Source organism: Lemur catta, chromosome 11, assembly GCF_020740605.2.
Source record: "Lemur catta isolate mLemCat1 chromosome 11, mLemCat1.pri, whole genome shotgun sequence".
NCBI classification, from domain to species: domain Eukaryota; kingdom Metazoa; phylum Chordata; class Mammalia; order Primates; family Lemuridae; genus Lemur; species Lemur catta.
In genome coordinates this window covers 63,153,270-63,170,950 of record NC_059138.1, presented here as the reverse complement: position 1 = coordinate 63,170,950, position 17,681 = coordinate 63,153,270, and the positions used below count along the sequence as shown (strand labels likewise).

At 33.7% G+C, this 17,681-nt stretch overlaps 1 protein-coding gene across 6 annotated transcripts in view; it reads left to right on the top strand.

Moving 5' to 3' along the window:
- DGKB (diacylglycerol kinase beta) overlaps positions 1 to 17,681 on the top strand; it is a 643,035-nt gene that overhangs the window by 116,100 nt on the left and 509,254 nt on the right. For all 6 annotated transcript variants that reach the window (XM_045565381.1, XM_045565377.1, XM_045565376.1 and 3 more), the window contains one exon: positions 15,060 to 15,136. In XM_045565381.1, the coding sequence (XP_045421337.1) occupies positions 15,060 to 15,136 (77 nt within the window). The remainder of the gene's footprint in view (positions 1 to 15,059; positions 15,137 to 17,681) is intronic.

The following is a 17,681-nucleotide window of genomic DNA, read 5'->3' as shown; positions in this document are numbered from 1 at the left end:
TTAGCCAGTAGTTGAGCAGGCTTTTTTATTTGATAGCAAATTATGACAAAGTTTGTTGATAGTTGTTATAACAAATATTCCAATGTTAGAATGTAAATGGTGAAAGATACCCTTTCTTGAAAAAAAAAAAAAAGCATAGATTTTCCTTCTGAACACTATGAGACAGGTATGTATATTCAGAAGAACTAAGGAACAATATGCACATACATAGTATTTTATCTCCAGTCAACTCTCCTCCCCCTAATTTGTAAAAATATAAAGATTGATTGTCATTTTTGCAGATACAGTTCACTGCTTAATAAATGTAAGCTTTTGGGGAACTTTATCAAAACTGATTACTTTTCAGAGTAATAAGTACAATTCTAAATATATTTCTGAAATATAATTCCAGCACCAGTATTACTAACGTTTGATACCATCAGGGAATTTGGCCTGCCAGAAAAACATATTTCTTTTTGATCTGGAATTTTTGCTCCTCCTTCTCTTTATTTTTTGGTTTACCTGGTGATGGGATTAGAAATTTCCAAGTTCCTTAATAATGACCTTGCTGTTAAAAAGTGTGATAAAGATTGAGGCAAGTAAAAATTAGAGACAAGAATATTAGGAGGAGAACATTGAGGATATGTGGGATTGTTCATTCTCTAAGTGTATCTGGAGATATTCATTGTCAGAGAATCATAGAATGTTGTAGCTGGAAGAATCCTTAAGTATTGTTTATTCTGATATCTTCATTATTAAAGAGAGAAAATGGAAGTCCATTTTGTGAGACTATCCTATAGATCATCTAAGAGCCATGATTTGGAAGTAAATCTGTCAACTACTTATCATTTGTATAGTTACAGCCTCCTTTTCACGTTAAAGGCTTCACAGCCTCCTGAGCTAAGGTAGAGATGAGTAGATGCCTCAAGCCACAAGATAAACATGGCACATTCTCTTGAGTTCTATTCTCAATTTAAGATTTGAGGCAATATTTTGGAGTTTCATGTTCTTTAAAATAGATACGTGAGCAAATTGTATTCTTTAAAATGTGTATGCTAGCAGGATAAATAGACTAATATTGTGTTTGTTGGTAAATATACAGACAGCTGAATTTTTTATGTCCAGAAACTAATTGGAAACTTTAGTGATTTTTGTATTGTCTTAAAACAGAATGGTATTAGCACTGTAGCTAGAGAAGAGAGTATTGCTGCCAGAATGTCTGGTTTCTCAGTAAGCGTTTTGTAACCCACATAAGAATTTTGAAAAATAAAATAGTCATCTTCTGAACTAGTGTGGGTTTAAAATTTTTTAATCATGTACTGATTCAAAATTGTAACCCATAATTGCATTAAATGTTTTGATTTAAGCATATAAAATGACTGCATTTAATTTTATTGCCCACAAAAGAGAATTTCCCATAATAAAAAAATTAAAATTATGATTTTAAATATAACTTTAGTTTAAAACACTTTACATTATATTCTGATTGTTTGTTTAAGATAGGAAATTTACAGCATCTAGTGAAAATGCAAAAAAGAAAATGAAAATTGAGAATAATCTGAATTTCAGGTAATGAAGGAAAAAAAAATCACAGAGCTCAGTTTTAAGTCTGAAGGCACAGATGGTGATAAGGGCTCACAATTAATGGATATTTACTATGCACCAGATACTGATCCTAGCCAAAACACATAGACAATATTGTTATTATCCCCTTTTACCAATAGCAATAATGTTACCATAAATAGTGAATGGTAGTTAAGCAGCACTGGTCAACCTGCCTTCCCACTTAGGTAAACTGTCCATGCCCCACCTTAAGCCAGACCCTCTGCTATGAAGAAGATTGCATTCTTTCTTACCCACTTAGATGTTACTATTGTAATTGGGGCATTACAAACAGTTCCCATATATGGTGGAGAATTTAATGAATAAATGCTGTGTGTGTTCTGGCTGCTCCAACAACTGACATCATTCTAGTGGTTTCCGCTCCTTTTTTTTCTTCCTTTTTAAATTTTTCTCTCTCCACTAGATCATTTGTACCAACATGTTATCTTCTTTTTCCTTTTCTTAAAAAAAAAATTATCTTGACCCTACTTCTTGCAGTCCAGCTACTTCCCAAATTCTTTCCTTCTGTTGCAGCAAGTCTTTTTGAATGAGTTACCTGTATTTGCCACCTCTCATTTCTCTCATCATATTTTCTCTTAAACTCGTTCTGATTGGGCTCTTGTCCCAACTACTGAACTGAAACAGCTTTTGAAAGGGTCATGAATGACTTCCTTCCTGCTAAATCCGAAAATCTTGCTAAATCTGCTCCTCATTTAACTTGACATTATAGAATGCTTTGCTTTTCAGGACACTTTATCCTGCTATTTTACTAGACATTCATTCTTAGTCTTCTTGTGGATTCCTTCTGTTTTCCTGATACTTGAACCTCAGAATAGCCCAGGACTCAATCCTTGGTATCTTATCTATCTATACTCATTCTCCATTTGCTATCAATTTCTGTGACTTTAAATATCCTTTATATACTAAGAACACTCAAATTTAGTTCTTCAGCCCAGACCTCTCTTCCGAATTCCACACTCATATATAATTGCTTTTCAAATGGCTACACTTGCATGTCTAATAGATTTAGCAAATAGAAAATGCCTAAAACTAGAATTTAGGACTCCTACCCCAAACCTGCTCCATCTGTATGTAGCATTTTCCATTTTTCCTCTGTGGCATCTTCTCCCCTCCAATTGCTCACACATACAACCTTGGGATCTCTGGATAGTTTATTTTGACATTCCATATCCAATCCAGCAGAAAATACTTTTGGCTATACTTTGAAAATAATCCATTTTTTCTGCCCTACCGCTAACAAGGTATCATGTCTCTACACTGCATTGGTGTAATAATATTATAATTATTATGTTTGCTTTTTATCTTCCCACACTAAAATACAAACTGCCTGAGTAGGTATATTTTCTGTTTTGTTCAATGAAATATTCCAAATAGAATAGTACTTGTTTTAAACTCAATAGGTGCCCTGGGAATATTTGAAAGAATGATTAAGCAGTCATAACTGTAGGCTTTTATTTTAGTTCTTTATCTCTGGATTTGTCTTGAAAGACCTATTTATTATTTCTAAAGTACATAAAACCCCATGTAGATTGATTCATTAATTATTGCTCATGAGAGATACGTTTTAACATCCTGTCCCAATTCCACATTTATAACATCCTTTTGGAGGCTTGAAATGGCCGTGGTGGGAATGTTTACAATACAGTAATTGGCAGATGCTACAAGTGAGCAACCTCTGTACTCTCAACAGTTGTTAAACATTAACCACATACCACTAGTCCACACCAGTCAATTCTGTCACTAATTAAAATTCTTAAAAAATTCTTAATTAAAAATTATATTTTCAATATAAATTTTTAGTTACAGTATAGATGAGTGGTTCAAAGGTGAATGTATGTTTTTCTCAACATATTTTCTAACAATAAAATCTGTACAAAAATGGAAATTATTTCTCAGGTTCCTAGCATCTGAATAAGTTTGCTGATCAAATTAACAGGTATTTTGTCTACCCCCCAAAAATCACTTGTAACAGTAACTTGTAATATTTTGTCTGAGGCATTGGGCTAGATTCATACATCAAAAGGTTAAATGTAGACACATGAAGGAGGAAAAAATAATAGCAACTGCAGGAAAGTGTTTTAAGTGTTGATATTTGAAAGGATTACCAATGAATAATGAATGTGAAAAGTAGAAAGGAAACTTTCTTCATTTTCTCAGATCGGTAGTTCATTTGGAATTAAATAACTTTTTCCAGGTAAATAGAAATAGTTACTGCTATGCATATAACACTTTGCTCAAAGATATTTAATATTATGGTCAGTGTCGTTTTAAGCTCACAATGAACCCAAGAGCTTAGCAGGAATATGTACAGAGGAAACTCCCACTCACAACAGCTTAACGATTTGCCCAAAGGCATGTGATGAGCTTGGAGCAAAGATCTGAACAGAAGGTTTTTTTTGTTTTTTTGTTTTTTTGTTTTACAGTTTTCCCTGTTGTAGGTGTATCATTAGAATATTCTTCTTAGGATGCTTTTTCAAAACTCCAGGTGTATAGATTTCAATTACTATATAAACTGCTACAATGTGACTCTTATTATTTTTAGCAATAGATCCATATTTCTTACTCAATTTCTTTGTACTTTTTTATTGCAATTCTCATACAAGTAGATATGAACTTCTGTTTCTTGGTGACTAGTTTCTATATCTCTTATTCTATAGTGCTGTGGGTGTTTCCTTTCTGCTGCTGACTATAATTTAGGTGGAATTTCTTTTATATCATCTGGGGAATTGAATTTAATAGCAAGATCAATTTCTAGATCTGCTGAATTTCCAAAGTACTATTTTTACTATTGTGACCTGAGGTAATGATAAATAAATCTTTAAATAAAATGTTCTCATGAGGTTCCCCTCCACCAAAAGAAGCTCCCTGTGCAACAGACAGACAAAATATATATTTATACAGAGGAAAATGTAGCAGGAAAAAATATTGCTGATTAACTCTTACTTTCCTGGTACATGTTTTCAAGTAATGGTTAATTCAACCTTAACTGCATATAAGAATCATTACAAAACCTTAGCTGCTTTTGTAAAATACTCATGACTGTCCAATCATGGAGATGGAGGCAAATTCAATCTGCATTACTGTGTTTTGGGCCCAGACATCAGCATATTTTAAAAGCTATCCAGATGATCCTAAATATGGATCCAGATTTGAGTATTACTGGGTTAGACAGAGATAAAGCTATTTCATTCATTTTAAATGCTATATAGCTAAAGAAAACTTTGATTATAAAATTTAACATTGTAATGCATAGTAATATGTTATATGCACATTAATGCTAGCTAAGTATTTAAATAAGAAAATTCTTCTCTCAAAATAGTTGAAGCTTCACAGTCCTATTTACCATAGAATTAAAACAGTCCCTGAGGAGACACTTTCGGCTGAGCACAGGAAAAGACTTCTGGGTCATGAATATCCTTTCTGATAAGAAGAAAAAGCTATGTAGGAAGGCCTAGATTTTTTTTTTTATTTCAGCATATTATGGGGGTACAAAAGTTTAGGTTACGTATATTGCCTTTGCCCCCTCCATCCCCCAAATCAGAGCTTCAAGCTTGTCCATCCCCTACAGAGTGCGCATCGCCCTCATTATGTATGTATACACCCCTCCCCCACCAACATCTGCCCGACACCCAATTAATGTTATTCCTACATGTGCTCTTAGGTGATGATCAGTGAAACCAATTTGGTGGTGAGTACATGTGGTGCTTATTTTTCCATTCTTGGGATACTTCACTTAGTAGAATGGGTTCCAGCTCTATCCATGAAAATACATGACATGCTATATCACCATTATTTCTTATAGCTGAGTAGTACTCCATGGTATACATATGCCACATTTTATTAATCCACTCATGTATTAATGGGCACTTGGGTTGTTTCCACATCTTTGCAATTATGAATTGTGCTGCTATAAACATTCAAGTGCAGATGTCTTTTTTATGGAATGTCTTTTGTTCTTTTGGGTAGATGCCCAATAATGGGATTGCTGGATCCAATGGTAGGTCTACTTGTATCTGTTTAAGGCATCTCCATGTTGTTTTCCACAGAGGTTGCACTAGTTTGCAGTCCCACCAGCAGTGTATGAGTGTTCCTGTCTCTCTGCATCCTCGCCAACATTTATTGTTTTGGAAGTTTTTGATAAAGGCCATTCTCACTGGAGTTCAGTGATATCTCATTGCGGTTTTGATTTGCATTTCCCTGATGATTAGAGATGTTGGGCATTTTTTCATGTTTGTTGGCCATTCTTCTGTCTTCTTTTGAAAATTTTCTATTCATGTCCTTTGCCCACTTTTTGATAGGGTTGTTTGATTTTTTCTTGTTGATTTTCCTGAGTTCTAAATAGATTCTAGTTATCAGTCCTTTATCAGATGTGTAGCCTGCAAAAATTTTTTTCCCATTCTGTAGGTTGTCTGTTTGCTCTCATGACAGTTTCTCTGGCTATGCAGAAGCTTTTTAATTTATTCAGGTCCCATTTATTTTTGTTGTTGCTGTGATTGCCTTTGGGGTCTTCTTCATAAATTTTTTGCCTAGGCCAATGTCAATAAGAGTTTTTCCCACATTTTCTTCCAGAATTCTAATAGTTTCACACCTTAAGTTTAAGTCTGTTATCCACCGTGATTTGATTTTTGTCCTAGATTTTGAAGGAAACTTTTGAAAGCACTGAATTGAGAGAACCAGAAGATGACTTTTCCATGGTCCCATTTAGCATTAATATAAAAAGTAGTAACAGCCCTTCTCACTCTTATAAGAGCTTTCATTTTTGCCTGGAAAAACCAATGTCCTAACTGAAACTAGGAGGCATAGCACTGTCTCTTTTGACAAATAAAAAATTAGATTATGAACTTATGCTTAGTCCTTTAAAGACATGTTATTAATATTTATATAAATGACAAATGCATTTTATATGTTAGGTAGTCTTGGTCTTAATAGTGGAATATATGATAGTCTTCTCACAGCTAGTATGACTACTATTTAGGTGGTGAAATTATTGGCCTTGGCTTTTAAACTATATTTACTGATAGAATTCAGCTGTGAATCCATCTGGCCTTGGGCTTTATTTTGTTGAACTTTTATTACTGATTCACTCTCTCTACTTCATATTGCCTGTTCAGGATTTCTATTTCTTCCTGATTCAAGTTTGTGAGGTTTTGTGTTTCCAAAAATTTATTCATTTCCTCTAGATTTTCTAGTTTGTGTACATAGAGGTATTCATAATAGTCTTGCATGTTCTTTTGTATTTCTGTGGTATCAGTTGTAATGTCTCATTTTTCATTTCTGATTGAGCTTGTTTGAATGCTCTGTTTTGTTTTCTTGATTTATTTAGTTAGTGGTCTGACAATCATGTTTATCTTTTCAAAGAACAATTTTTTTGTTTCTTTGTATTTTTGATTGTTTCCATTTCATTTAGTTCTACTCTAATCTTTGTTATTTCTTGTTTTCTGCTAGCTTTGTGTTTGAATTGTTCTTGCGTTTTAGTTCCCTGAGGTGTGACATTAGGTTGATAACTTGTGATTTTTCTTTTTTATATAGGCATTTAGTGCTATGAATTTCTGACTTAGCACTGCTTTTTCTGTATCTCAGAGATTTTGGTAGCTTGTATCGCCATTGTTGTTCAGTTCAAAAAATTTTTTGATTTCATCATTGACTGAAAGAACATGTAGCAGCAGGATGTTTAATTTCCAGTATTTGTGTAGTTTTGAGAGTTCTTCTAGAAATTGGTTTCCAGTTTTTTTTTTCCACTATGTTCTGATATATATTATGGTTTCAATTATTTAAAATTTGCTGAAACTGGTTTTGTGGTCTAACATACAATCGATCTATTTTGGAAAATGTCCCACATACTGATAAGAAGAATGTATATTGTGCAGTTTTGGGGGGATAATTTTATGTCAATTTCAGTTAGTTCCATTTGTTCTAGAGTCCCATTTAATTCCAGTGTTTCTTTGTTGATTTTTCTGCCTCAATGATCTGTCCAGTTCTGTCAGTGGAGTGTTAAAGACATCCATTCTTATCATGTTGCTGTTTATTTTATTTTTAGTTCTAGTAGTATTTGTTTTATAAATTTGGGAGCTCTGGTGTTAGGTACATACATATGTAGGATTCTTGTATCTTGAATTGATCCCTTTATCATTTATCATATAATGATATGATGACCGTTTTTGTCTTTTTTTACAGTTGTTGATTTAGAGTCTTTTCATCTTATATAAGTATATCTACTCTTGCTTGCTTTTTGTTTCTATTTGCATGAAATATTTTTTAACCTCTTTATTTTGAGCCTGTGTGATGCTTTATGAGTTAAAAGGGTTTCTTAGAGACAGCAGGTATTTGGGTTGTGTGTGTGTTTTTTTAATGTCTATTCTATCTATATCCTTTACGTGGGCATTTAAACCATTTGCATTCAATGGTAATATTGATAAGTGAGATAGCATTCCAATTATCCTGTTGATTGTTACCTAGTTGCTTTGTATTTACCCCAATTTTACTGTTTTATAAGAGCTGTGAGTTTTTACTTTTGAAAGATTTTACACTTGTTGAGTATCAACCATTCTTTTCAGTGTTTAGAGCACTTTTGGGCATTTTCTGCAGAGTAGGTCTTGTGGTGAAAAATTTTCTTAGTGTTTTCTTGTCTGGGATGCACAGAATAATTCACAATTGCAATAAGAGAGAATCAGCCTAAGCACCCAACACCTGATGAGTGGATAAAGAAAATGTGTGTGTGGGGATGTGTACACACACACACACACCATGGAATACCACTGAGTCATAAAAAGAATGAAATAAGTCTTTTGAAGCAACTGGATATAACTGGATGCCATTATCCTAAGTGAAGGATATGAAAAAACTTCACTTTTCAAACCTCAGGAAAGAAAACCAATACTAAATGCATTCACTTACAAGTGGGAGTTGAACCATAAGTAGGCATGGTAATACAGAGTTATCATGGGCTTGGAAGACCTGGAAGAGGGGAGGTGGGAAGATGGTGAGGGATCATAAATTATGTATTGGGTACAATGTACACTCTTTGGGTGAGGGAACACTAAAAGCCCTGACTTCACCAGTGTACGATTCATCCATATGTCAAAAAATCACTTACATCCCCGAAATCTCTTGAAATAAAAAAAAGAAAAATATATATTTACTGTACAACAGTTTGAATCACTACTTTATACTCTTGTAGTTGTGTGATTTTAGCTGTGTGGTGACTAGGTCCCTGAGCTGAATTGTAACATTCTCTTCACTCTTTTTCCAAAGAGAATAATTTGGGTCATATGCAAGAGTTTGAATCCCTATAGTAAACTCTTTTAGCTGAATGATTTTATCTGTGTGATTCTGAGTAGGTAATAATTTCTTTAATCTTGATTTCTTCATGTATTATGTTGGGAAAAAGTTTCATAAAGTTAATTGTGAGTATTAAAAAAGAGAATAAAACACTTTGTAAACTCTAAAATGCTTTACACATTCAAGCTATGATTAGTAGTGTTAATAGTACTCAATGCATAAATCAGATGTAGATTCTAAGAGAGCTATTATGGACAGTTCTCGGGAGGGTTAAGTTACTATCTACTGTGGTTGAAGGAGGTCCTGAGAGGTTTTGTGGATAAGGTGTCAGGTAAACTATTTGTTTTTGATGGGATCAAAAAGAACGTCATGAGCAAAGGAAGAGCTCTAAAATCAGGGGATACCTTCAGAATTGGGTGACTGGATATTGAATTATAAATATGGAAGGCATTGAAAATAATTATTGATAAGTAGGTTTGGATTATATTTTGACACACCTACGATGCCAAGAGGAGGATTTTGTGCTTCAGTCTAAAGACAACGGGAAACTGTTGAAGGGTGATGATGTATTTAAAGTCATCTTTAGGATGGAACAAAGGAACAGGGACTTATTGGGCAACAGACACTTTGCTAGACATAGTATGGCAAGGACCTTTTCATTATTCTATTTTAAGTATTAGAAAACTAAGCCACAGAGAGGTTAAAAATATGTTCAGGGACATTGTGCCAAGAATTCTGGAGCCAAGATTCAAATTTAAATCTATCTGGCTTGAAATCTCTCCATTACTTCACAGGGCCTTCGAGATTAATCTGACAAGTACGTGTTGACTTTTTGGAATAAAGAGGCAAAGAGGCAGTGAAATCACACAGGCAACTCATTCAAGATATAACAGATACATAAAGAGATGTGAGATAAACTAAAGTGTTTCATTATTCATGCAGCACTTTTTAGGACCCATTAGCTATTTTCTCAACATTGCCAAAATGAACTTACTAATTATTTATTTTTATTTCAGAATAATATAAAGGAAATTTAATTTCCCTTGAAAATCATGTAAAATTATGAACCCTGTAAACAAAGTAAATAATAATTTTTTCTTTTTTTTAATTTCAGCATATTATGGGGGTACAAATGTTTAGGTTATGTATATTGCCTTTGCCCCACCCGAGTCAGAGCTTCGAGCGTGTCCATTCCCCATGTGGTGCGCACCGCACCCACTAGGTGTGAATATACCAATCCCTTCCCCCCCACCTGCCCAACCCCAAGTGCCCATCAATACATGAGTGGATTAATAAAAAGTAAATAATAATTTAAGGTTGATTTCAGAAGCGTAGCTAGTTTAATTCTCAAGGCCTTGTTTACTACATGACTCAGCCCAAATGAGAGGATTCTCAGGGTGTGGGCACTTTAGGGGGCCCCTGGAACACTACTCAGGTACCGAGCAGGTGCTAGAGAGATGAGCCATAAGACAAAATTTACTCATCAGCTCTCATATTCATTTCCTGTGTTCTTTCCCAGCAATAACAAAGGAGTTTGCTGAGAAAAACAACTCCCATGTTCTTGCTCAGGACCAGCTCAGTTTTTAGGTGATTCTGGTAGTAATGGAAAAGACAACCCCAAGTGACCCCATTGTCTCAGTGGTGGTTATTGATACAGTATTACATTACTTTCTGGGAAAGATGGATATGCTCGTCAAATGGCGGCAATTTATATCCACTGTTTTTCTCTAAATTTCCTGCCCTATTTGCCAAGCCAAATATAGGTACCTCTGAAATCAGTCCTGTATTTCAGAATTGCCCCAAGTCTTTCTAGGAGACCCAGTGTTTTATGCTAAGCATCTGTCTGGATCCCTTATCCCAAGAATAAACCTGCTGTTTGAACCTGGCTAAGCAGCACTTCACTTGCCAATCTTCTTGGTTAATAGATCTCTGTCCCATTATGGATACATATTAACTGTGAACTGATCTCCTAGCTCTCCTGTCTGGCTGCCTGCCTGGATTTCTCAGCATTGCTCAGCCCAGTATCTGTCACTCTGCTCTCTTGCTTGAAGCTCCAGTATTAGCTGAAATATAACTGAAAGTATGTCTTATCTATCGTCTATTCATCAAGGTATTACTTTCTTGGTGTTTTGTCCTAGATGGAAGGTCAGACCCAGTTACAGATCTTTCCTCCTCTCCATGAGCCCAGTGTTGTTTTGGACAGAACATGATCAAGAATTGGCACAATCCGAAAGACAGAAATACTTGTGGTGATAGGTCATAGAAAGAAAATTGCAAAAACAGCTAAATTACAAAGTAAGATAAATGTGTGTTCTCCTATGAAGGAAGGTAGGTAAAACACAGCAGTAGGAATTTCACAACCTAGTGCAATTTGGGGATACAAGCAGACACGTGGACAGTTCATGTAAGGGAATTCTATTGAATGGTCATGGATCTGGAACCTCTGGTGTTCCATATCAAAATCCCCAACTGTAGAAGATTGGCTGATCAGTCTTAGAGAGACTAGGCCGAAGAAGAGTTATTGAGGCACGGATAGAAGAATAAGATAATGCTCCAGTTTCCAAACTAGATTATAAAGTGGGGATCAGGTCATAGTCAAACTTCAGATATTAAGATATTAGAACTAAAACTTGAGAATTGGAAATGGAGCAGGTGAAATTGATGATGATGATTCACCTGAATATGAGCTAGAGCTTTTTAGATCATCTGAGACCAAAATCATTATTAAGCCTCAGTTCATGGAAAGGGCAGTTGTGTGTGTGTGTGTGTGTGTGTGTGTGTGTGTATGCTTTTAATTTAGCTCATGGTCTCTTTATGAAGATCATTTTGATATAAACTTGACCAGCTAACCAGTAAAATACAACAGGAATACTTTTAAGAGGTTTTGCCCTCTCTGGAGCATTTATGAATGATTATTGAATGTGTTTTTTACTTTTATGGAAAAATGAAATGAAAAGGCCTTCTTCAGGCAGTGTCTCTAAAGTTGTGCGGGTAGCCTAAATATAGGAAACCAAAAATTACCTCCCCTTCCATTTTATCATTGGGCTAAGCTATGTTTAAAATAAACATAGTCTCTAGGGATATGATATTCCAGAATGGATGCATCTGCATATGTGGATGTCTCTGTGAGTACGCGCAGAAGGCTTGCATCTACGTTTATAAACAAGAAGTAAAGGGTTTATTCTAACTTAGAATAGTGTCTTATCAACCATGACGCAGGACTTGGGAATAAGGGACTAGGTTTATGTCTAATTTTAATATACAATTTGGTCCCTGCAGTGTAAGTTTCTGATAAGGTACATGTCAAAGTAATTACTGTAATTTCTTATAATTTAGAAAGAGCTGTGATTAATTTAATCCCAATATTTATTGCAAAATTGTTGTTTCAGCTTTGTAATAAAGTTGAAAGGTGTGCAAAAATGAAAATATGCATTTTCTGCCCTAGGGTGACCTACAGTCTAGCAAGGGACATGACATAACAAAAACTCCGATCACAGTATGGAAAATGCTAGCAAAGTATTAATATATACCAAAAAGGAATTGCATCGGAAGCTGTTGAGGCATCAAGTAAATGTGCGCTCACACACACATACAGCCCGACCCCAGAGAGTTTCAACAACAAAAAGACAAACAGTCTAATTAAAAAAAGGTCAAAGAACTCAGATAAACATTTCTCCAAGGACTATACAAATGGCCAACACACACATGAAAGAATAGTCGGCATCATTAGTCATTAGCAAATGGCTAATCAGATGCAAATCAGACCACTTCACATCCACTAGGATAGCTATAATAAAAAAAAGTTAGGAAATAACAAATGTTGGGAAGGACGAGGAGAAATCGGAGCCTTTGTATGACACATTGCTGGTGGGAATACAAAATGGGACAGCTGCTGTAAAATTAATTTGGCAGTTCCTTGAATCATTAAACATAGAGTTACTGTATGACCCTGCAATTCTACTTAGGTATATAGCCAAGGGAATTGAAACATATGTTAATTGTACACTTGAATGTTCATAGCAGCATTATTCATTATGGTCAAAACCTGGAAACAGCTCAGATGTTCATTAGCTGACAGATTTTTAACACTGAAATATATCCATGCAATGGGATATTACTCAGCTATAGAAAGGAATGAGGTACTGATGCATGCTACTGTGTGGATGAACCTTGAAAACACCCTGCTAAGTGAAAGAAGCCAGACACAAGGACAACATATTATATGCTTCCATTTACATAAAATGTTCAGAATAGGCAAAGCCATAGACGCAGAAAATAGATTGATGGTAGCCAGGAGCTAGAGGGGAGAGAAAATGGGGAGTGACTGTTAAATGGGTTAGGGTTTCTTTTCAGGGTGATGACAATGTTTTAGAATTAGATAGTGGTGATGGTTCCATAATACTGTGAGTATAATAAAAACTGCTGAATTGTGCAATTTGCAATGGTTAAGGTGTTGAATTTTATGTGATGTGAACTTTATTTCAATTAAAAAACACTATCTCACACACACACAAACCCACAGAATTTACAACATAAAGAAAGGAAATTGTACATTTCAAGTGAAAATATTTAAAACAATTCACAAAATATAGGCAAGATGTATTCAGTGGGCATCTGAGAGTGAGTTTTCTAACAGGATGTTAAAAGAACTGATTTGTAAATTAGTTTTTTTAGAACTGGAAAACATTTTATGATAGTTCTTTTTTTTCTTTTTTTTTTTTGAGACACAGTCTCACTCTGTTGCCCAGGCTAGAGTGAGTGCCGTGGTGTCAGCCTAGCTCACAGCAACCTCAAACTCCTGGGCTTAAGCGATCCTTCTGCCTCAGCCTCCCGAGTAGCTGGGACTACAGGCATGTGCCACCATGCCCGGCTAATTTTGTCTATATATATTTTAGTTGGCCAGATAATTTCTTTCTATTTTTAGTAGAGACGGGGTCTCACTCTTGCTCAGGCTGGTCACGAACTCCTGACCTTGAGCAATCCACCCGCCTCAGCCTCCCAGAGTGCTAGGATTACAGGCATGAGCCACCGCACCCAGCCTATTTTACGATAGTTCTAATAGCACTACATCCTGGGGAAGGCCAGAAAGAACTATATTCAAATGCTAGGAAACAGTTTCCCATGCTGTGTTCCATAAAGGACTGCTGAAAATCTACTTATGTCTTGCACTTTAATTTCAAGATTTTCTGTTCATTTTTATTCAAACTTGATTGATTTTGTAGATGACTTACCTGAATTTTTAAGTTATTGTTAAATTTTAAGTTTTAGTTTAATTTAACTTAAATTTTAAGTTATTGTTTATTCCTTTAACTTAAATAAATTCCCTTTAATTCTGAGATTGTTTGATCAAAAATTATATTTTTGTAAGGATGAAAGCATTATTTTAGTATACCAAAAGTACATATTTATATGTATTTTAATTTTAATTGCAATAATATTCATGTTAGTTCTTTTTGATATATTTACCATATTAACTCAGAATTTCTTGTCACTATCTGATATGATGAAACACCTACAAATTAGAGTACTTTTGAAGAGAATAATTTAAATACTTTGGTAACATCTAAGCTTTGTCTCATAATGGAAAGAGAGTGAGACTTAATTTAGTATTGAGTTATGTATAGTTAGAAAATTCTTCCTAATAATACTTGCAAAATACTGAAATCTATAGCTTGCCTCTGAAAAAATTTGTCATTGAGACTTAGCTACACATTTTATTTCTCTTATTTATCCAGTAGTGTTATCATTTAATGCAGTGATATACAAAAAATGTGCTATCTTAATTGTAAGATTTGACAAAAGACTGCTCTTTTTTCTTTTTAAAATAAACTTGTTTCATCCATTTAGATGTTATTTTATGAAATAAAGGAAGAAAACATACTATCTATTCATTTATTTATTCATTAATTCATATAATATATATGCAATTGCCCCAGTCTTGGGCAATACACTTGAGTAAAATATACTTTCTTCTGATCCTTTTGTTTCTTTGTATTTTTTCCCAATTAAGTAGCCTTTCAAAAATGGTAAAAGACATTTTACATGTTGATTTTTAAATTTAATTTCTCTTGGTGATTATTTCCATTTTAAGAAATCCTTGTTTCTGGACTGAGCGATACACTATGTCAGGAATATATAAATAATTTGTGCACTTTCTGTTTTTTTCTTTTTTTTAATAGATTCTACAAAGAAGTTAAAGGATGTTCTTGAAGAATTCCATGGTAATGGTGTGCTTGCAAAGTATAATCCTGAAGGGGTAAAACTTCTTTTTTCTTTATATTAGTTTCATATCTATGCTTGGAGGGGAGTATTACTTAATGAGGAGTTCTTGGAAATATGTATATGTGTGCATATAGATACACACATATATGTATGTATATATGTGTACATATGTGTATATATGTATATATACATGTGTGTATCTATATGCACACATATATACTTATACATATAAATATTCCTCATATACCGTAAACCATTTACCACATATCATAAAATAAACAGAATGAAGTTCATAATGAAATGCTATTCTGGAAGATATATTAAATGTTTTGCCCCATCCAAAACATTTTGCTAATGAAAATAAATCTTCTGTATTGTATGCTTGAAAGAATATAGATCATTTAAATATAGTATTAATTTATTTTCCTAAAAGTCAAGAGACACTATTAGATAAAAGGGAAAGGGATTATGCCTGTTTCTCAGTCTATGACCTACAAATTTTAACCCAAAATGGACATTGGTGTGCAGCAAGGGGTTACTCCTTTAAGGGAGTTATTTCCTTGACCAAAGAAGGATTTTGTGCTGGGTTTAACTGGTCTATCATCTTAAGGAGCTAGTTTGTACAAAAAGAAAGGAATTTCTTTTCCCTGTCTTGTGTTTAACTTATTTCCAGTAAGCTTAAGATTTCCTGGAATTCCTTCCTTGTGAAAACCTTGCATGTCTTATCAATCGCTTTTGAATACCATAACCTTCCATTTAACATTAGTTGAGAGACACTGTATTTTAAATGTTTGGTTATCATTGTCTTTAGTTCATTTGTAGCTTCACCAAGTGATATTTGGGTTATATGGGGTTGTATTGGGTCCTCTTTGAAAAAGACCCTTTTGATTGGATGTGTCATCTAGATAGATTTGTTGGTGAATAAAATGTGATTTGTTTTAGTTATTGTTGTTTTGTTTTTGCATGTTTACAAGAACGTACTGGTTATCTTTCAATATTGTACTTTTTTGGGATTTATAGAACTTTATATTAGTTATTACAGCCTAATCTCTAAACTTCAACCTCAAAACATTCATATTGTTTTAATTTCCTTGGTATTTCTCATCATTAGCTATCATAACATATTTCTTATTCTCTCTATATTCTGATATATTGCTGTAACTTTTAAAACTCTTTAATCTACGATTTGTTTTTTTTAAGAAAATTGATGTTTATTTCCTGTAAATGACAGAGAAAATTAAGACAATTTAAAGCCACTCTCATTTTTCTGTATCAGAAAAAAACAAAATGTCTGAGCTACCTTCCCTCACATTTCATTTTCTTAAGTGCCATAGACTGAGAGAAAAAAGTTGGCAGATAAACTTGTAAAACTGAAAATCTTAAAGTCCAAGAAAGCAGAGTGAAAAAAGTAAAGATGACAACTCCACTGAATTGTTGTGAAACCCAAAAATGTCATTTTTACATTCGCAAAAATATTTAAGAATATGCATACTTATCTAATCTATACAGAAATGAAACCTGTTTTTTCTCCCTAAAGATAGTTGCTGGCTATAAATTCAGTTAGAAAGTGATCTTATTTGCAAAGCAGCCTTTTTGCTTCAGTGAATTTTTTACTTAAAGGACTCCTGAGACTTAGTCTTATTGATATTATATATTTCATGAAGATTATCAGTCACTGTACACTGGATTTATTAAGGTAATTGCTAGATTTATTATTAGACACACATACAAAGTTACCCTTTTCAATAATATATTAACTCTCCATAAATTCACAGAACTGCTGATGAAATGCATTATTAAAATAATGGATAGTTGGAAAACAAAAAACTAGATCTCATTATGACTCAAGAGCAATTCTAAATTAAGAGTGAAACTGCTCTCTGATTTTAATATTGATAGGAAATTTTCTTTCAAGAGAAAATTTTAAAGTTTATACAACCCTTTTAATAAGCAATATGTACTTTATAAAAGCCAATAGGAAATAACTAAGAATATCCAATGATGATGATGAAATCTTTAAGGTCTTGAAATCCTCTTCAATATATGACCTCATCTGATTTATAAAACATTACTGTAACCATATGAAAGAATTCCTACTGCCAATTCACATGTAAAGTTATTGCTGTCTATTATCTGGTCAATTTAACCCTAAAGTTGGGTGACTACTTAATAATGCTCAATTATACAAGAAAAATTAGAAAAGTGATTAATCCAGTCTGGCCCTAGAATGAATATTTGCTCTTTAGTTTTATAAAATGAAGATAGCTTATATCATTCATAAAATAGGTATTTGCCAAGAAAGAATATCCCTTAAATTGCTTGTCCCCGTACAAAGTAAAGCTGTGGAAATGGTAGATGCATTATTTTACTTATAATTCACTTGAATTACTGGATTTCAACAGTTCTGTGTATAAAACAGGAAATGTGACCTGTTTAATTCTATTTTAAAGGAGAGGAAATAGTGAGTATATTATATGGATGAATCATTTATTTTTAATTCCTATCTTTTAAGGAAAATTTGTTAATCATTCTTTAAAGAAATGAGTAAGAGGAATCTAAACAATAGCCTTAAAGATTCT